Source organism: Grampus griseus (genome assembly GCF_964374135.1).
Source record: "Grampus griseus genome assembly, chromosome: 5".
Taxonomy (NCBI): Eukaryota; Metazoa; Chordata; class Mammalia; order Artiodactyla; family Delphinidae; genus Grampus; species Grampus griseus.
Genome location: NC_138998.1, coordinates 88735856 through 88757527, shown reverse-complemented (window position 1 = coordinate 88757527; position 21672 = coordinate 88735856). Strand labels below are relative to the sequence as shown.

General features: G+C 42.9%; 1 protein-coding gene across 1 annotated transcript in view; it reads right to left on the bottom strand.

Moving 5' to 3' along the window:
- MYH15 (myosin heavy chain 15) overlaps window positions 1–21672 on the bottom strand; it is a gene marked incomplete at both ends in the record, with an annotated part of 167516 nt that overhangs the window by 6698 nt on the left and 139146 nt on the right. Inside the window, 9 exon segments of the mRNA XM_082655327.1 lie at window positions 6434–6485; window positions 6828–6925; window positions 7593–7697; window positions 9478–9560; window positions 9563–9644; window positions 12092–12217; window positions 15921–15947; window positions 15950–16126; window positions 16359–16551. Coding sequence (XP_082511453.1) covers window positions 6434–6485; window positions 6828–6925; window positions 7593–7697; window positions 9478–9560; window positions 9563–9644; window positions 12092–12217; window positions 15921–15947; window positions 15950–16126; window positions 16359–16551 — 943 coding nt within the window.

Genomic DNA, 21672 nt, shown 5'->3' with positions numbered 1-21672 from the left:
TAAAGTGATGAAGGAGAAAAACCTGCAACCAAGATTACTCTACCCAGCAAAGATCTCATTCAGATTTGATGGAGAAATTAAAACTTTACAAACAAGCAAAAGCTGAGAGAGTTCAGCACCACCAAACCAGCTTTACAACAAGTGCTAAAGGAACTTCTCTAGGCAAGAAACACAAGAGAAGGAAAAGACCTACAATAACGAACCCGAAACTATTTAGAAAATGGGAATAGGAACATACATATCGATAATTACCTTAAATGTAAATGGACTAAATGCTCCCACCAAAAGACACAGATTGGCTGAATGGGTAAAAAAACAAGACCCATTATATGCTGTCTACAAGAGACCCACTTCAGACCTAGAGACACATACAGACTGAAAGTAAGGGGATGGAAAAAGATATTTCATGCAAATGGAAACCAAAAGAAAGCTGGTGTAGCAATTCTCATATCAGACAAAATAGACTTTAAAATAAAGACTATTAGAAGAGACAAAGAAGGACACTACATAATGATCAAGGGATTGATCCAAGAAGAAGATATAACAATTGTAAATATTTATGCACCCAACATACGAGCACCTCAATACTTAAGGCAAATATTAACAGCCATAAAAGGGGAAAGCGACAGTAACACATTCATAGTAGGGGACTTTAACACCCCACTTTCACCAATGGACAGATCATCCAAAATGAAAATAAATAAGGAAACACAAGCTTGAAATGATGCATTAAACAAGATGGACTTAATTGATATTTATAGGACACTCCATCCAAGAACAACAGAATATGCATTTTTCTCAAGTGCTCATGGAACATTCTCCAGGACAGATCATATCTTGGGTCACAAGTCAAGCCTTGGTAAATTTAAGAAAATTGAAATTGTATCAAGTATCTTTTCCGACCACAGCGCTAAAAGACTAGATATCAATTACAGGAAAAGATCTGTAAAAAATACAAACACATGGAGGCTAAACAATACACTACTTAATAACGAAGTGATCACTGAAGAAATCAAAGAGGAAATTAAAAAATACCTAGAAACAAATGACAATGGAGACAAGACAACCCAAAACATGTGGGATGCAGCAAAAGCAGTTCTAAGAGGGAAGTTTATAGCAATACAAGCCCACCTTAAGAAACAGGAAATATCTTGAATAAACAACCTAACCTTGCACCTAAAGCAATTAGAGAAAGAAGAACCAAAAAAACCCAAAGTTAGCAGAAGGAAAGAAATCATAAAAATCAGATCAGAAATAAATGAAAAAGAAATGAAGGAAACGATAGCAAAGATCAATAAAACTAACAGCTGGTTCTTTGAGAAGATAAACAAAATTGATAAACCATTAGCCAGACTCATCAAGAAAAAAAGGAAGAAGGCTCAAATCAATAGAATTAGAAATGAAAAAGGAGAAGTAACAACTGACACTGCAGAAATACAAAAGGTTATGAGATATTACTACAAGCAACTCTATGCCAATAAAATGGACAACCTGGAAGAAATGGACAAATTCTTAGAAATGCACAACATGCCATGACTAAATCAGGAAGAAAGAGAAAATATGAACAGACCAATCACAAGCACTGAAATTGAAACTGTGATTTAAAATCTTCCAACAAACAAAAGCCCAGGACCAGATGGCTTCACAGGCGAATTCTATCAAACATTTGGAGAAGAGCTAAGACCTATCTTAGCTTAACTCTATCTTAACTCTTCCAAAATATAGCAGAGGGAGGAACACTCCCAAATTCATTCTACAAGGCCACCATCACCTTGATACCAAAGCCAGACAAGGATGTCACAAAGAAAGAAAACTACAGGCCAATATCACTGATGAACATACATGCAAAAATCCTCAACAAAATACTAACAAACACAATCCAACAGCACATTAAAAGGATCATACACCATGATCAAGTGGGGTTTATTCCAGGAATGCAAGGATTCTTTAATATACACAAATCAATCAATGTGATAAACCACATTAACAAATTGAAGGATAAAAACCATATGATCATCTCAATAGATGCTGAGAAAGCTTTTGACAAAATTCAACACCAATTTATGATAAAAACCCTCCAGAAAGTAGGCATAGAGGGAACTTTACTCAACATAATAAAGGCCATATATGACAAACCCACAGCCAACATCATCCTCAATGGTGAAAAACTGAAAGCATTTCCACTAAGATCAGGAATAAGACAGGGATGTCCATTCTTGCCGCTTTTATTCAACGTAGTACTGGAAGTCCCAGTCAGAGCAATTGGGCAAGAAAAAGAGATAAAAGGCATCCACATTGGAAAGGAAGAAGTAAAAGTCTCTCTATTTACAGGTGACATGATATTTTATATAGAAAACCCTAAAGACTTCAATAAAACTGTTAGAACTAATAAAAGGATTCAGTAAATTTGCAGGATACAAAATCATTATACAAAAACCAGTTATGTTTCTGTACACTAATATGAACTATCACAAAGAGAAATTAAGTAAACAATACCATTTATAATTGCAACAAAAAGAATAAAATACTTAGGAATAAATTTAACCAAGAGGAGTGAAAGATTTGCACACTGAAAACTATAAGACATTAATGAAAGAAAGTGAAGAAGACACAAATAAGTGGAAAGATATTCTGTGCTCATGGATTGGAAGAATTAGTGTTAAAATATCCATACTACCCAAAGCAATCTACAAAGTCAATGCAATCACTACCATAATTACAATGGCACCTTTCACAGAAATAGAATGGAACCACAAAAGACCCCGAATAGCCAAAGCAACCTTGGGAAAGAAGGACAAAGCTGAAGGCATCATGCTCCCTGATTTCAATTTCAAACATATTACGAAGGTATAGTAATTGAAACAGTATGGTATTGGAATAAAAACAGACATGTAGATCAACTGAACAGAATAGAGAGCCCAGAAATATTCATATATAAATGGCCAATTTATGACAAATGAGTCAGGAGTATATAATGGAGAAAAGACAGCCACCTCTTCAATAAACGGTGTTGGGAAAATTGGACAGCCATATGCAAAAGTATGAAATTTGACTGTTATCTTACACCATACATAAAAATGAACTCAAAATGGATACAAATTTGAATCTAAGACCTGGAATCATAAGACTCAGACAACAGAAGACAACACAGAGTGTAAGCTCCATGACATTGGTCTTGACAAGGATTTTTTTTTTCTTATTTGATGCCAAAAGCAAAAGCAATAGAAGCAAAAATAAACAAGTGAGACTACATCAAACTTTAAAACTTCTATACAGCAAAGGAAACTATCAACAAAATGAAAAGGCAACCTGTGGAATGGGAGAAAATATTTTCACATCATTTATCTGAGAAGAGGTTAATATCTAAAAAAATAAAGTATACAACTGAATGTCAAAAAAATTAAAAACCTGATTAAAAATGGATAGATGATCTGAATAGACAATTTTCCAAAAAAAACATACAAATGGCCAACAGGTACATCAAAAGGTACTCAACATCACTAATCATCAGGGAAATGCAAATCAAGACCACAATGAGGTATCATCTCACACTAGTTAGAATGGCTATCACCAAAAAGGTAAGAAATAACAAGTGTTGGTGAGAATGTGAAGAAAAGGAGTCCTTGTACACTCTTGGTAGGAATGCAAATTGGTGTAGCCACTATGAAAAGTAGTATGGAGTTTCCTCAAAAAAGTAAAAATAGAACTACCATATGATCCAGCAATTCCTCTTGTAGGTATTTATCTGCAGGAAATGAAATCACTATCTCAAAAAAGATATCTTCACCCCCATGTTCATGGCAACAGTATTTACAGTAACCAAAATATGGAAGCAATCTAAGTATCCATCAACAGCTGAACAGAAAAAGAAGATGTGGTGTGTGTGTGTACACACACACACACACACACACACACACACAGGAATATTACTTAGCCATAAAAAAGATGGAAATCCTGCCATTTGTGACAACATGGATGGATCTTGAGGGCATTATAATAGGTGAAATAAATCAGTCAGAGAAAGACAATATATTATCTCATCTATATGTGGAATCTAAAAAAACTGAACTCACATAAATATGAGAACGGATTAGAGGCTGCCAGAGGGGGGTGATTGGGGGTGGGGTAAATGGGTGATTGTGGTCAAAAGGTACAAACTTCTAGTTATAGGATGAATAAGTCCTGGGAATGTAATATAGAGCATGGTGACTATAGTTAACAATGCTGTATTGTATATTTGAAAGTTGCTAAGAGAATAGATCTTAAGAGTTCTCATCACAAGAAAAAAAAATTTGCAACTATGTGGGGTGATGTGTGTTAACTAAACTTGTTGTAATAATCATATTGCAATGTAAACATATATCAAATCATTAAGTTGTACACCCCAAAGTGATACAATGTTATCTGTTATATATATATATATATATATATATATATATATATATATATATATATATATATGAAAGGAAGGGAGGGAGGAAGGAGAGTTTGGTTTAACCAACTCTTTGTGTTGCCTAGAGCACTCCTCCCCCACTTCCACCTTAAAGTACAATCTGATAGTAGATAATTAATTACTAATTTTAAACTTCCTAAGGCAGGGGCCAATATATAAGAAATAACCTGACTGGGGAAATGAGATATCTACTTTAAAAATAAAATCCCTCTTTGTTTTAATCCGCCTAGCTCTCTACCTCTCAGGTTTAAGAAACTTGAAGACTCACAGAATTATGTGGTCATAGGGAATTCCAAACCCAATAGAGGTTTAACTGCTTAAAACCAATTTACTCAGGTGAGTAAATTTACTGTGTGGTAAAGGAGGCCACACAGAAGAAAACTGAAAAAGGCTAGGTGGCTGCTGCTATTAATGTTCCCCCCACGTGGGGAGGCAAAGCCTCTGTTAGGTTTACGTTCATATCTCAGCTCCCTCCAAGGCATTAAGTAACTGTGGTTGCCCTAGTTGTGCAGGGCTCAGATTTCCCTTCAAGAAAACAACCTGCCACTCAGCTGTGAGGCGTGCAGGTACCTGAAACCCTCCAACTGCAGTGCCTCTGGGATCTGCTGTAGCATTTATACTGAGATCACACACTCCCCAAGCAGCCCCCAGCCGATAGTGGGGCACAGCCAAGTTACCAGGAGCTGGCATTTTTGCCCAGCATCGGACTTCTTACAGCAATCTATGTGCTGGAGACTTGCCCAGAGCTGCACTGCAACCGGAGGCTCCTTTTATCCCATCCTCCTTCCTTCACCCTTTCCTTTCACAGGTGTCAGACTCGCAAGGTGCTCTGAAAGCTTCCTCTGCCTCAGCCTGCTTGCTCTCCCCTTTAACTTTCCCAGGTGTTACCTCCAATAAATCTCTTGTACTTTAACCCCATCCTGGCATCCAGTTCCTGGAGAACACACCCAAGACTAAATTTTGTTTTCTTATCCCTAGAAATGAAGATACTATATCCATATTTAGATTGGTAAGGATTAAATAACATCTACACACAGATCCCTGAATATAGGAAGCAGACAAAGGTAACATGGAGCAGGTGGATGGAAAGGTGGGAGGAGGGGAGGAAAACTGTCTTTACCTTCTATAACAAGTACAGGTTCCTAATCCTATGTCCTGCTTTATAGCATACCTTTTTAGACACTGGGGAGAGGAAAATAGGATGAATTTCCAGATGCTAGAGGGACATATTGGGGAAGATAAATGCTCAGTGGGGACTGGCCATAGAACTGTTGTGGATGGGGTGACTCTTGATTCCCTTTTCCAATACAGTATGATCTTCCTGGAGGATTTTTCCTAGGAAAGGAAAACCGTATTTATGTCCCTTTCAAAATGACATTTCACAATGGCATCTACAATGTACTGTCACTAAACACCCTGCCTCGTAGTCCTTATGGTTATTTTGATGTTAAAGGAGAACAGATTGAGTTGACTCGACATCTACCTTGAACATTTCAAAACCAGGCATTGATATCAAAGAACGTGGAGAGCTCTCTAATGTCTCTTTAAACTGACAGGGTCTAGCCTGTTATCTTGCATAAAAAGGTACTCAATAGGTATTATCTGACTTGATGGCAGAAAATCACTGCATAATTGAATAGATATACTCTAAACATTGGGCAGACACTTGGAAGAAATCAAGAAGTACACCACCATACTAGTACAAGGGAAACACTAAGATTATTGCTACCAAGAAACAAAGATAAAAATACAATAGAATAAGATTGTATTCCTTGGGACAACAGAAACCAAAGAAAGTATAGCTTTGGTGCATTGTTTATGATGAACCTGTTTACAGAAGAAAACGGTAAGAATAATCCATAGGAAAATAGAAAGAAAAAGCCAGACATAATTAACAAGCAGCATTTTGCTTCCTCGTGTTTTATCCTTGCTCAAGAAAAGAGTAGAATAGCACACGTTTCACGTTCCCCAGGTGTTTACTTCCTCAGCCACACATTCCATGGGCGCATTCCCCAGTGTCAGACTGACCCGCCTTAGAAAAGAACCACTTATTCAGCAAAGAAGAACTGTGCAAATAGCTCATTTCATTTCATCTTAATTAGCCCAAGATGATGCTTCTGAAGCGTTCTGCTTTCTTATCAACACTATCCTTCCTACTGCAAGGAAGGAAGACTTTGATGTCTTTGACACCAACTCAACCTCAGGGACCAGCATCAGGACCAGCAGATCTTGCGTGAGTGCTGTCCAAGTTGCTGTAAAGCAGGCGCCTAGGATGGGTTTGCCTTTTCATTGGAACAAGCTGTACTGTGCAGCGGAGAGGGCTAGAAAGTGACCTTTGGCATCTGTGTTTAACAACTGAAACACGTGCACTTACTCTGTGCTGGGAAAGTGCTGGGCCCAGAGTGATGAGCACTGTGCCACTGCTACCATGGAATCTCTGGTCTTCTCCATTTGAAGGAAAGGGAAGAAAGGCTAGAAAATGAAAACACAAGTGAAGGAGTACGTTGCTAGTTTGGCAATACATTAGTTACTGGTAAGAAGTCTGCCCACCTCTTTTCAGTTATTTGCTTAGACCAAGGCTAGTCCACAGGGAAACAGTCAGAAAGCTGCAGGGGCCTCTCAGCATTTGCTGTGTTTCCACCTGGCACCAGCACCAGATAGAGTCCTCGGTGGCCTGGAGTGTTCATGCGGCCAGAAAACAAGAGTGGAAATGTCCCCTGCTCCAATTAAGCTAGTGTCCCATGCAACCTGATGGCTGAGTCACACACACCCCCCTTCCCCGTCTCTGCCAGTCACTTCATTTACACATTGTTCTCACTCAGCCTCTCACAGGAAGACGTCTTTCTGAAAGTGCTTGCAGACATTATGTGTGAAAAAAACAAGGAGAGTATAAATAGCTTTTCCCTTCTAATTGCAACTTGCTGCTCACATTTTGCTTCCTGAGAGCTCTGAAACGGGACTACCCCAAACCAATAGCAGCACAGGAGCCCTGGAAGGGCAGGTTGATGTCTCCCGCTGAAGGAGACCAAAGATGGAGAGCGAACTACAGGAGACCTAGGGGGTCGTTTCAGACTTGAGGGAGCACACCCGCCCAGGGTGGAGCACAGCCAGGGGAACAGGGAGTGGCTTTCTGGAGTACCTGGTGGGTCAGCTCTTTGATGCATCGCTCAAACCTGCGGGCTCCCCACTGGGCCTCCGCGATGCATCGGACTTCGCTTTCCAGTTCACCATCCAGTTCACAGACCTGCAAGCAAACCACGGTCTCAGATGACAGGCGGGCAGCCAGCAAGCCAGGCGGGCATTGCATTTGCCTGTCGGCACTATCATTTGAAATAGTGACACCATCAGGGAAGACGGGTGCACTCTCATTCTGGCCGTGGTGAAACAGGGCAAACTCTCTGGGAAAACCGCCTTGCCAAAAGTGAGCTGGCTGAACTATGTGAGCTCATAAAAGGGCTGTTTAGACTCAAGGATGTGAAAGGCTACTCCATGCAGAGGTGATAAACTTCCCCTCTTGGATTACAAAATTACACACACATATGTATGATGAGTGTACGTAGTGTATAGAGAGAGAATAAGCTATATATAGCCCTCTTTAAGAATTCAGCCAATGTACTGCCTCATCTTAAGCTACTTTCTCCGTGTTAAGCTCTGACTCTCTAAAGAAATCAGACTCTGAGTTTTTGTCACACATATGTCACCCACAGCCCCATAGCCCTGCTTTGTGGGAGAGCTGTAGTGCAGATGAACAGCTGGCCTGCAGCCTTACAGAGTTATACAACCAAGGTTAACATAATATTCATTCAACAAATATTTGTTGCCTACTATGCACCAGACACCAGGGCCAGGGATACAGCAGGGAACAAAACAGGCAAAAATCTCTCCCCTCTATAAGCATCCATTCTAAGGAAGGGAAACACACAAACGAAACAAAGTAAAATACAGACTATGTTAGATGGTGATAAGTGGTATGGAGAGAAATAAAGCAGCTCACGGGGTAGGGGGTTGAAGGGGGAGGGTGTGTTTCATATGATTTTGCAATCACACCAGCTACACAAGTTGCATTCAGAAGGTCTAGCTTTTATCTCTGTGTTCTCTTCCTATGAGTAATTGTTTTTATTAGTCCTTGTTTTATTCTGTCACCAATTCTTTTTGAAAATACAAGCAAATGTGTACATGTCTTCATATTTCCCCTCTTTCTTGCACAGAAGTTTGTATACCCTCAACATCGCCTGTACCTTTTATCATCATTATACCACTAGCCATGATCTCCAGGACATTACAGAGCTCTTCCTCGCTCCTTTCTAATCAGTGTGATTATATGGATGTACCATAAATGTGCATTGGTATTCCATTATACGGATATACCATAAATGTGCAAAGGCAATACTTTATTTTTCAGGGGCCCTTCTGAACCATGAAATCCCAGTCAAATATTCTTTCCATCCTTATAGCATTTGTCACATGACCTATACGGTGTCACTGAAATTGATTCGATAATTTTAAAAATCCTATTTTCAAGCTAGGTCTTCCTATTTATTTTTGAGCTCCCTAAAGGCAGGTACTACATCATTTCTGTCAGGCCTTACTATATTTTCACCAAGTCTTTTTTGATCCTTGATTTAGTTATTTCCCTCCCCTTTCTCTGGCTGTTAGGAAACGGGCATTCTCCACAGAGGAAATAACAGGAGCAAAGGCACAGAAGCAAGACTGCGAGGGTGTGTTTGGAAACAGTTGGTCTCCCTGGCTGTGGGGAGCCCTAGAGCTGGCGCAGGTGAGCGGGAGGTACCGCATTGTCACTTAGCAGGATGGCGGATTGCACCCAGTCCAAGAAAAGTCCTATTTAGTGGCCCAAAGTCAAGAAGAATGAAAGAATATACTGAGCTCTGACACTGTCAAAGATCAGAGCATGTTACAAGCAAAAGTGAGGAGGGAGGCAGGGACTATCTGGTGTGATATTACGGGACAATAAGCTTCGAATTGGGAGTTGTCAAGACCCCATGATTATGCAGGTGAGCTCCTACCCTGGATTCGAGTTTCTGGCTTTGCTTTCTATTCCCTATCACGACAGTCTGCTCAGCGTCATCCAGCCTTTCCTGTAAGTCTCTGTCCGCTCCATGTTCTCTCTCATCCTCTCCAAGCGGGCATTGGTGTCTTGCTCCTTCTTCAGTTCTTCTGACGTGTTTGCTACCTAGAAAAGAAGGAAAGGGACTGAGACAGTCCAGCAGCCAATCAAGCTTAACATTTCTACCCACAGTCTTCTGTTCCTGATGTGACTAGGTGCCATGCCTCGCCTCTGTGTACTTAATCTCTTCCCACCACGCTCTCCCTGACCTCTGTGGCCCTCGAGTTTGTTAACCAGAAGGCAATCACGATAGCAGCAGCTACTGGAGATTAGGGTGAGGGGTGGTGGAAACAGACCAGAGATGAAACACCATGTGAATATTATTATACAACACCTGTATTGAAAGAAAGATGACCAACTGAAGGTACAGCTTTTAACTGAGTAAAGCACCAGGACGCGTCCTGTTAACATCATGCACCAGGAAACGTGTGGAGTGCCTATGAGAACCTTTTTCACGTCTCACTTCTATAATTCTGTGATTCGCAACTGCAAACAAATTTAGGCTCCAGGAATTTGGTAGCAGCTGAGGCTCTCAGTGCCAACAATCTGGCACAAGGAGGGTTAATTCTTGTGAAGCCCACTCCTGGCTTTGTCTATGTACACTAAGGGCTTGGCGTCTGGCTGCAACTGTTAAGAACTGTTTCATGCCTCTCTCAGTGCCTTTAATGTAAGAACACTGCCCTCCCAGACAAAGTTTCTCTGTCTATCAGGTTACCAACCATCTGTATAATTTAAGTGTGAGACGTCTGTGTAGATGGTGGGGGCAAAGAATGAACGACGGAGGTAACTGGGTTCTGCTGTGTGGGGTTGGAACTCACAGCTGAACGATTGGAGGATTAAAGCGAGGAAAGAGGTAGTGAGTTCATTTCTCAACATTGCCAAGGAAATCTTATAAAGGTGAGGTTATGCAGATAGAGTCTTCCTAACGTGTGACTGCATATACCTACCAAGCAGGAGTAAAAGCTCTTTTTATTCCTTTCTATCCATGTGGATTTTCGTGAATGTTAAGCATATTATTTTTTCCTTGGCCAAACGCTTTTAAGCTTTCACACACCTCTTTTCCATCAGAAAGCATCTGCTTTGATACAAAATGGCTGAGTGCTAGGCACGCTTCCCCATTCGTCTGGATTCTACAGTGATCTGGTAGCTAGGATTTGGTGCAAAAGTTTTGTTTAGCTCCCCAAATGCTAAATAACTCAGTAAGCTTTTCCCTCCTCTTGAATTTTAAAACGACTAATGTAAAATCGAATTGAATATCTTGTCTCCTCGATTCCCATATACTTTTTAGCGAGAGCATCAGTTTTCATTCACAGGGCAAGGTCAGGGCTGCTGCATGTGTTTGTGTGTCTGATGGACTACACAGACCACCTGATGGGGATGGAGTGGGTGGAGGCTGAAATCAAGCCCAAGCTCTTCTCAGCAAGTACTGGCACTTGCAAGGCTGGGTTCTTCACACACACACTTCTCCTCACCTCCCTCCTCCATGACATTTTTTTTTTTTTTTTGCTGAGTATTGCCTTCTGCTTGCCATGCCTTTTGAGAGAAGTCTGCATCTACCCACGGTGGGGGTCCAGCAGGTGTCTTTTTCCAGTTCCCACAAAGGTACAGTCAAGGCAGCCAACGCTGAGCTTAGTCTCATTCAGGAAAAGCACCACTATCAACAATTTTAAACTTGCAGATAACGAAGGTACACCAATCCTGAAGCCCTTCTTCACCAACCTGACTCTGTTACTGAAGCAATAGTATGGGCTGTAAAAAATAAGTGAAATAGGGACTTCCCGGGTGGCGCAGTGGTTAAGAATCCACCTGCCAATGCAGGGGACATGGGTTCAAGCCCTGGTCCGGGAAGATCCCACATGCCGTGGAGCAACTAAGCCCGTGTGCCACAACAACTGAGCCTGCGCTCTGCAGCCCGTGAGCCACAACTACTGAAGCTCGCATGCCTAGAACCCGTGCTCTGCAACAAGAGAAGCCACTGCGATGAGAAGCCCGCGCACCGCAATGAAGAGCAGCCCCCGCTCGCTGCAACTAGAGAAAGCCTGTGCACAGCAATGAAGACTCAGTGCAGCCAAAAATAAATAAGTAAATAAATAAATAAAAATTTTAAAAAAATAAGTGCAATAAGCATTCTTTGCAGATCATCATAAAGCTATTACAGACCCCAGGAAAAATAGCTATGGGTAAGGAAACACAAGAGGAATTGTTTCTAGACACTAGATACATTGATTTTCAAGTGGAAAGTGGATTAACTTTTTAAAAAATCTCTTGCTTTCATAAGATTTTGCCTATGGCAATTCAGCTGCTCCTTTTCACTGTGTGGACAGGGTGGAAGGGAGGAGCCAGTTGGCCTAATTTTTCAAAATGGGGACAGAGGCAGAGGGGTCAGCTAACCTCCCGCTAGCTATATGGAGAATCAATGGAATCCTTTTTGTCTGCAGCTTTGCCCTTGCCCCTTGGCTACCGCTCCCATCAACTCTGAAAGACAGGAGTAAGCAGACAGTCAATGGACCCACCTCTGTAGGGGGCTTCTTGACCTTCTCTTCTGCACTTTGACACCCTCGCATCGCCTCTTCAGCTTCCTTCTGCATCCTGGCAACATCAACCTCCAGTTTCTTCTTCTGGCTGAGGAGACTCGCGTACTAAGGAAAAGCAACATCCTCATTAGGCAAGTTGAGATCATTGGTGCAAAGGCAAGCTGGTCTGTTCAGAACATGCAATAGGAGGGGCTCTGACCAGGAGGGTGTTTTCCTCTCCTCAGCCACACTCATGAAGCCATACTTCCAGGCCCAGGAGACCACGTTAGACTTGAATGCAAGGGATTTCATCCATCAAAGGTTTAGTACCGGAGAGATGACAGCCTGAGTCAGAAAGGAGAAATGGACCCAGACAACCTACAAGCCCCAAACATGTGTTTGGTTTTCAGCTGGCTGAGGAATACGTTTTTCTGCCTTTTGCTCTTTGATGGGGAAGGAGCAAGTGTCCCAGAGCAGAAGTCAGGGTCAAAAGCAGACATGTGGAGAGCAGGGGTTTAGGGAATAAAACTCAGTTTCCTGCATGCTGCTCCAGGGGAAGAACATCTTCCTCACTATCTACCTCTGCTTCTATTAATTTTGCAGTGAGGGGGTGGGCAAAGCAATTTAGATGACCCTCATTCCCCAGGCCTGAGAAACCTCCATTACACTGGAGGATTATTTGTGTTCTTTGGCTGACGCTGCCCTAATCCTTTCCTTCCTGGGTTGTGACATTAGAGGCTGAAACTCCTTTTTGGTCTGTGTTTGTAGCACAGTTTTTCTGAGGGTGTGAAATCTTAGCATAGAGAATGTATTTAAAAGGCATAGCCTTCCTATTTTTAATTTCTTTTCTGTTCATTCACTTTTCCTCTAGCTAGTACCTCTCTCAGTAGCAAGATTAAGCCTTTGGAAATAGGAAGAGAGATACTCCAGCCTCACAGGTTCTACCCTACCTCCTTGATGGCGTGAAGCATCTTCATCAAGGTTGCTTCTTCTGTCCTTATGGAGAGCCAGGCTCTGTGTGCCTCAGGCCTCCCACTGCCATGGGTGTGGCCTGGAGGGATGAGGGTATTTCCTGGAGTATGCTGGGATGTAACTCCATAGGAACTCTTTCTTTGTAAAGAAAGGTACAATATAAATGGTGATTCGTTTATACATAGAATCATTTAAAACCTGCTAGGGAGTTGATGGTTAAAATCTTTTCAAGCTGAATGATTGGTTCAGTTTGGGAAGCAGCGGGTGAGGGAGTACTGTGCAGAAGAGCAATCTAGATTGTCACAGCTCAGGTTTGAAAAAGGACACATGTAATTAGACAAGGATAAGTTTGGCCTCATATGTTTGTTCCACGCTAGAAATCTGGGGATGCAGAAGGTTCTAGAAAATACCCATTGTATGTCAATCAGAAGATTGACGGTGTTCCAGTAATTGCAAGGGGGCCACCAGTGGCTAAGGTGGGGGAGAAGTCCTTCGTGAGCAACACGTCACCTAGGCCAGAGCTGCTCAAAGGGTAGTTTCTGCACTGGCAGCATCACCTGAAAACTCGTTTGATTCCTCCTACTGCAGAGATTCTGATTCAGTGGGTCTGGGATGAGGCCTGAGAATGTGCATTTTTGTGTTAGTTTCTCTTGTACGTGTAAAGTTTCAGAAACTCTGCTCTGGAGATCAGGGCTATTACCTAATTTCCTTTCTTCTTTTTCACATCTATCTCCTTCTCTCTATGTCTGCTTTTGCTCTGGTTGATGTCCTTATCTCTCTCTAGGCTAGTGGTTTTTCATCATACTGGGACCCACTGGTATACCATCATGGCAAATAATTTGTTACCAACAGATATTAAGTACTACAGACAGTGAATGATTTACTTTTTAAAAATTCAATATTCTACTTTATAAGATTCCCACTCATCGTATTTAGTTAAGTTTTCTTGAGAGATAAAGAAAATATTGAAGTAAGTTAGCCTGTTGGGAATTATGCATAACGTATAGCCTATTTGTTTTATACCACATGGTATCCTAATAGGATCGTGTCATGCACATGGGCACAAACTGTAGGCACAAACTAAATGCACTGCCTTCCAGCAGGTACATCTTTGGTTTATATCAATACTTCCTTTTATCCAGTGTTTCTCAGTGGGGTCACAGTTGGCATTCTGGGAGGAGCAATTCTTTGGGATGTTGAGTTATCCTGTATCTTGTGGGAGCATTAGTATCTTTGGACCTTGCCCACTAAATGTCAGTGGTACTTCCCAGTCTCTATGGCAACCAAAATGATCCCACAGATGTTTCTAAATATCCCAGAGAATGGCACATCTGCCCCTAGTTGCATTAATCCATCCTTCACAACAATCACCAGAGTAAACTTCCTAAAATGCAAATCTAATAACTTGCCTCCCAGTTACTCACAATTCTTCAGCAGACCCCCATTAGCTGCATGATAGAATTCAAACTCCATCAGTCTCAAAGTCAAGATCCCTGGTGACCTGGCTCTACTTGCCTCTCCCTTAGCATCAATTCTGCTGACCTCTCCCACCCACTACCGTATGCTATAGTAAGTATATCAATTTTCCTTAACATCCTAAATTCCCTCTTTTCCCCATGCCTCTGACCTTGACTTTTCTCTCTACTTGGCTGACTTCTTCCATGTCCTTCATGACTCAGATTAAGCATACTGTGCATCTACCTAAGTCTAGGATCATCAGGGAAGGCTTTCTGTAGGGGTGTGCTTGCTTTATCACTACAATCCCAGCAGTGCACTGCAGTGTGTTAACTTAGATCTCCACCTTTTTAGGACGATGGAGATATTTTGCATCTGTCTATACCATGCATACCTGTTCAGCTTACGGTGGGTGCCCTAAAAATGTTTATCGAGCTTTTGTCCTAGCCACTATGGCTTCTCCTGATTCCATGAGAATGGCAACGATTTAAGAATTCTTGCTTTGTGTCACTTACATAACCTTCCATGAGAAGCCAGTCCTGACAGTTCATCATATCTGTCAGCAGCCACTCAGAATTGTTTGAAATCTCCTGGCTCTGAAGCAGGAGCATTTATTTCGAATCCTGGGATGCTCGGGGAATACATGGCTTAGCAGGAAAAGGAGAAGCAGGCAAATGATTCTGGAACCCTAGCGAATGTTCCTCTCTCTCTCCCCAGCATCCTAGCTATGAGTACCCTGACAGTTCATTCTTCTGGCAGGGCTTAGTGTTTTGGTTCAAATTGTGTCCCTCCCCCCAAAAACATATGTTGAAGTCCTAACCCCCAATCCTCGGAATGTGACCCTACTTGGAAATAGGGTCTTTAGAGAGGTAGTCAAGTTAAAATGAGGTCATTAGAGTGGGTCCAAATCTAATATGACTGATGTCCTCATAAAAATTTGGAAATTTGGACAATGACAGATACAGAAGGAAGATGATGTTAAGACGCAGAGAAAATGCCAAGTGAAGGAGGTGAATTGGAGTGACGTATCTATAAGCTACAGAACACCAATGATTGCCAACAAACCACCAGAAGCTGGGAAAATGCAAGGAAGGACTCCCTGCAAGATTCAGAGGGTGCACGACCCTGCCAATGCCGTGATTTCAGACTTCTAGCCTTTAGAACTGAGAGAGATTACATTTCTGTAATCAGTTTGGGAACTTGGCTGCTGCAGCCCTAGGGAACCAATGCATCTGGGGATGAATGAAGGGCGAGACCGCCACTCTGCTGCAAAAGGCTCTCCCTGCCTCACCGGCCACCTGCAAGGCTCCACGTGGCAACCGTGTACCGTCCTAGGCCAACCAGTGTGGATCCATTGCCTCCCACCAGCTGACATGGCTAATGGCGAGTTTACGGGCCCCACCTGGGTGTGGAAAAGATTGATTTTTTTCCTGTGGCTTTCAGGAGCTCTTCCTCTGCCAGCCTGCGCCCACATTCTGTCTGCTCATGCGAGGCCCTCAGCTCCTCGAGTTCAGCCTGGAGAAGAGCGTTGCGCAGCTCGGCCACCGCCAACTGCTGCTTCAGCTCACTGTTCAGGCGTGTGCTGTCCTCCAGCTGCGCCCGAAGGTCCTGCGAGAGAAAACACGTGCGGGGGACGTGGATCCCTGGCAGTTCAGTGGGATCTGCACTTACGCATGCGTGCTCTGAACAAGCCCCAGCGATTCAACGTAAGCATCTTCCTGCTCTCCCGAAGGATTAGATTTGCTGTCCTCACGTTTATTGCTCAACACAACCTGCTGCTTGGTTTGCTCCCATAAGCAGAGACATCCCTGCCTCACCCCTGCATTACAATTGAAAATACCTTGATCTGGATCTGAAGCTGGCCCAGGGATTTGGTTGCCTCTGACACCTGGCGGTTGACACGGCTGAGCTGGAGTTCCATCTCAGTGAGGTTCCCTTCCATGCTCCTCTTCAGCCCAGTGGCCTCAATTCTGCTCCGAACTTCAGAATCCAGACTCGACTGCAGGGAGTCAATAGCACACTGCTGCTTCCTCCTAATTTTAGAATAACATTCAGGGGAAAAATCATACACCCAAATTAAGAAAGGTTACCTGCTTTGTACACACAACTGTTTAGGAATCAGAAAAAATTAAAATTCAAGAAAAATTCTGTGTAATTAACAAAATGGGTCTAAAGGGTCTTCATTTGGAAACCATGGAGATGGAAGGGTTAGATCAGTAAGCATTTGTCCATCATAACAGACTAATGTCCATCATTCCCAGACCAACTTCCCGGAAAAATCAAGAAAAGCACCAGAATCTTTTTGAGGTTCCTGTGGGGCAGTCTTCGCCTTATCTAAGAACCCCTCCAGGACGGTCTAGATTCCCTAGAGTGGCTAAGGGTGAAGGAAGGATGCATTTTCAGACAGGCATAATATTTAAATACTTTCAACGGTGAAACATGTCTGAACACGGCAAGAAAGAGCCACCCAGGTTGGAATAAGTCCTGATCGCCAGCAATCCTGCTCTAACAGCCTGTGACACCAAATTCCCCTAGAATAGCATGGTTATCTTTCTCCAGGAGTTTGGGAGTACAACCAAGGATAGGCTGAGAAAACCAACTGCTGTATGATATTGAATTACTTCAATATGCCTTTATAACAATGAAAGGTCCATGCTGAAATCATTTTTGCAAAGTGACAGAAGCTTACACAATAGATGTGTGTTCAGAGAGACAATGAAAAACTGTGGGGAACCCATGGCAATCATTTCCTAGGACTCTTGCAGTAAGTCTGGGACCATGTGACTGAATGCTGACCAATGGACTACGGGCAGAAGTGTTTCCAAGGCTCACACATACAGCCTTTTACTTGTGTGATCCTGTGCTCTCTCTTCCCCATCTATAGCAAACTTGGTGGCCACACATGGATGATCTGGCATCAGAAGATGGAAGGAACCTGGGTTCTTGAGAGACTTGGGATAGTGGCCCACTCTCCATCCTACCCCACATTGGACTCTGACACAAAGCAAAAATAAGCTTTGATGGTTTTAAGCCATCAAGATTTGGTGGTTGTGCGTCAGGACAGTGTAACTCTTATAACACAGGCCCTGTTAAGCTCACCCTATGAAACAGGGCCTAGAACTGGGCAGATAAGACAAGACATACTCATAGAGCCCATCAGCACACAAATGGCAGACACATATTCATCTTGAGTCAGAATTAGGTTCCACACTGAGTTGTCTTTGAGCCTGTATTGCGATCTCTGAGGCCAGCAGCGAGTCACACAGCCTACAGAGGAGTAAGAGTGTGGTCAGAGTTTCCCGTTGGGTGACAGGTGGAGGGGCCACTTTTTGTGACCACCCTCCCCCCATGGATGGGGCGGAGGTTTCAGAAGTAGTTATGCAAATGTACAGGAAAGAACTCTTTCTGGTTCCAGAGTCAGCACCTCTCTGTTGCCAGTGCCATGTCCTGGCTCCCACATGCTGTGGCCAGCCTCTCCTGCCTATCCTTAGGTCCTGGGCTTTTGTTCTGCTCCCAGATCAGAATCCTACAGGAATGCCAGCATGTAATGTTACTAGAGACTGTTATGGCTGAATTTTGTCCCTCCTCTCTTCCCCCCAGCCAAATTCATATGTTGAAGCCCCTAACCCCCAGTACCTCAGAATGCAAGTAAATTTGGAGACAGGGCCTTTAAAGAGGTGATTAAGTTAAACGAGGCCCTTAGGGTAGGCCCTAATCCAATCTGACTGATGTCCTTATAAGAAGAGGAAATATGGACACACAAAGAGACACAGGGATGGGTGAGCACAGAGAAAAGAAAATGTGAGGACCCAGCAAGTTGGCCACCTGTGAGCCCAGGAGAGAGGTCTTAGGCCCAGACTCGCCAGCAACTTGATCGTGGACCTCCAGCCTTCAGAAATGTGGTAAAAGAAATTTCTGTTGTTTAAGCCACGCAGTCTATTTTGTTATGGCAGCCCTAGCCCATAATACTACAGTGACACACACTCAGCATCACTGAAAGCTTTAAGACACTGTTCTGTCTTACATGAGGAAACTCATTTTTGCCACAGTTGACTCTCCTTTTGCAGGAACACTAAGGCGTCTCTAAGCTGGTGTCAAAATCCTCTGCACAGAGATATATTCTACTTAGGCAGACAAAATGAATGTTTCAAATTGTACTTTTTCCACCGTGGTTTATGAAACTTCATGAGTGCCTACAGACAAGTAGAAAGTGCTACGGTTTAAGAGGCTTCTGTATAACACAGGCCTAGAGAATGGCCACTAAACAATCAGTGCATTCCATGCAGAGTCAAGAAATCTTTAAAATGAAAGCTCCTTGAGTATGTTTCTTAAGAAAAATGAAGCAGTCAGGACCAGGGCAATATGGTAAGAAGTTCCTTTTCTTTCTTTCCTCTTTTTTTTCTGAACTGTGAAACACAATTTGAGGAAAGAAACCAAATGCAAACAAGAACAGAACCGTTCTTTTTTAAAACTTGAAAAAGTTAAGGATTTAAATTGACAGTCAATTCAATCAGTAATATTTTTCTCTTGCCATGTTGCTCGTCTATATCAGGGAAATGAAAGATTTTCCTTACTTCTAATACACGCGTTTCAGCTTTAAAGTGATTAACAAGATATTTTGCTAACTAAATGCCGTGTCTGAGTTTGAGCTGCTACTTCTTGAAGTCGCACTAAAATATTTTACTTAGAAATGAGAAGAGATTTAAACATATTCTTCTGGCAGAGACTCAAACAATAAAAGAAATTAAGTTGGATAGTACATGTAAATTGAGACCACGTGGCAAAGTTCGCTATTACTGAACTCAGAGGAGAGGAAGGAAAAGATGATGGAATGTTACCAGGTACCTGAGGCCATAGGCTGGGGGTGGGCAAACTATGGGCTATGGGCCCAGCCATGACCATTTACTTTCTTATGGTCTATGGCTGCTTTCAAGCTACAATTGCAGAGTTGAGTAGCTACAACAGAGACTCTATGTCCTGCAAAGCCAAAAATATCTACCGTGTGACCCCATACATCTAACCCTTCCACAGATGATCAAACCAAAGCAAACAAGCACGCTTCGATAGAGTAAGGCATTTTGATACCTCATTCCCAAAAGCTCCTTCCACAGCACCTCGCTGGGTGTGTCCAGGGAGAGCAGAATGCAGGCCGGGGCACCCTGGTTCTGGGTCACTGAGAAGACTGCCACACATTTCAGCATTTCCTTGAATATCCTGAGTTGGGAGGGGTATGTATATAGTCAGTGGCCCCAGGAGATTCAGGATGCAACTGACCAACTTGTTCTCGACCCAGTCTGGGGCCTTGCAGCAGGGCCTGACTTAGACTGCAGTCATGGCCGCCAGCCGGCCTTCAAGGAGCCATGATGTCACTCTTCCTTTCCTGTGTGGATGAGGGCAAGGATCAAAGCCGGACATCAAAGCTCCTCCCCTCCTTCCAGCAGTGACTGCACTGTCACCTGCCTACCTCTAGCTCTGCTAATTATAACATTTGTAGGGAAACAAAAAAGCCCTAACACTCCATAAAAGTTTGGGAAGCCCCGTCTAGAAGAGCAGGCACAGCGTCTTGCCAACATGAAGCGCTCAGATATCTGTTGAGCAAGTGAAACATACAACTCGTGTACCAGCTGCTCATTCTTTCACCACCAACAGGCTTCCAGCCCGGCTCATACAGGATCAGTCCTCACCGAATGGAAGAGCAGCGGGCTGGGTGGCAGAGAATGAGTGAATGAGTTACCCAGTTTGCAGCTCTACCAAGGTTTTGCCTTTGCCTCTGAGTCTCTCTCCTGTCCTCCTGGTCCCTTCAGCTTCTCGGGTCCTGCTTCACAGGCCTCCTTCGGTTTCTATGGAGCTTCCCAAGGATTATGTGAAAGAGGACCTTGAACCTCATCTTTCCCTCAGGCAATATTTCCCTTGAGTTCTGGATTTTACCTGGTTTACCCCTGATTGCTCAAAATCATCTGCTTTGCTAGTATTTCCCCCTGGCATTCTCTTCAGTTTCCTTAAGATCCCATCCTCTCCTAGCCCTGAAGTCAGATTAAACCCTTGGATTTGACCGAGGCATTGTGATCCAATCTCCACTGGCACAGGGCACTCACACCGAAAGGGTCTGCATGGTATTTGTGATATTTTGTTAAGATATGCTCATCTTTCCTTTCTGGATGTACCTGTGACAGTTATTATGAATCATTAACTAAAACTCATGAATAGCTTATTCCTCCCTTCAGCCCGCCCTTCTTTTTTCAGCCCCTTCGCAGCTCCTGCCTCGTCTTCAGTTCTTTCTTCTCCCAGCCCTAGCTGTTTGGATCTCCAGCTTCCTTTGCACTGAAATTATTATAATTGGGGAACAGCTCTACAACATTCAGATGTATCTGACAAGATGCAGACTCTCAGGGTTCAGTTGTACTTAGCTGGGTTTATTAATAGGCACAGGTTTGACGTTACCTGAAACGAGGGGGGTTTTTTTGTTGTTTTTTTTTAATGGCGCAAGGAGACATTCGTTTTTGTTCCTCATGGAAGGAAGTAGGGCAAATATCAAGGCCCAATGTTTTTGCCCTCCATCAAAAACAAAAAATTCTTTTACACAAGGACTCAGAGCCTCTTAAGTAGACCAGAATTCACCCCTACAGTCAGTCCTACAGAGGAAAGTGCCAGTGAGTGAGAGCAAAGATAACTCAAAGCACACAGAGGACCAAATTTGGCTTGACATCCTCATTAAAAAAATGACCCCCATGGGAGTTTTGTCTGAAGATGGGCTATGGGTAAGAGGCCAGTTCAACTGAACATGGTAACTTTTTCTTTTAATTGTTTAACAAACACGTTAAAAGCAAGTTGCCAGTCGAACCTCAGACTCAAAAATGCTTTTCCATGCTGACATACGGCATTGACTTAAGGGAACAGATCAGATGCATAATACAATCATAGTTAATTCCATGTGTTTATAATTGTGCCTTTGATCTAGAGTGTGAAGTGCTTTGCCAACATCAGCTTACTGATCTTCCTCACCACCTTCTGTGACACGGAGGGGGCTGCTTTCATCCCCTCACTTCACTGAGAAGCTAAGAAGCAAAATTTCTAAAATCATCAGCTTGTTATTATGAAGCTAAGAAGAGATCCTGCAACACAGGACTCCTGTTTAATTCAGTTTCCTGACTATT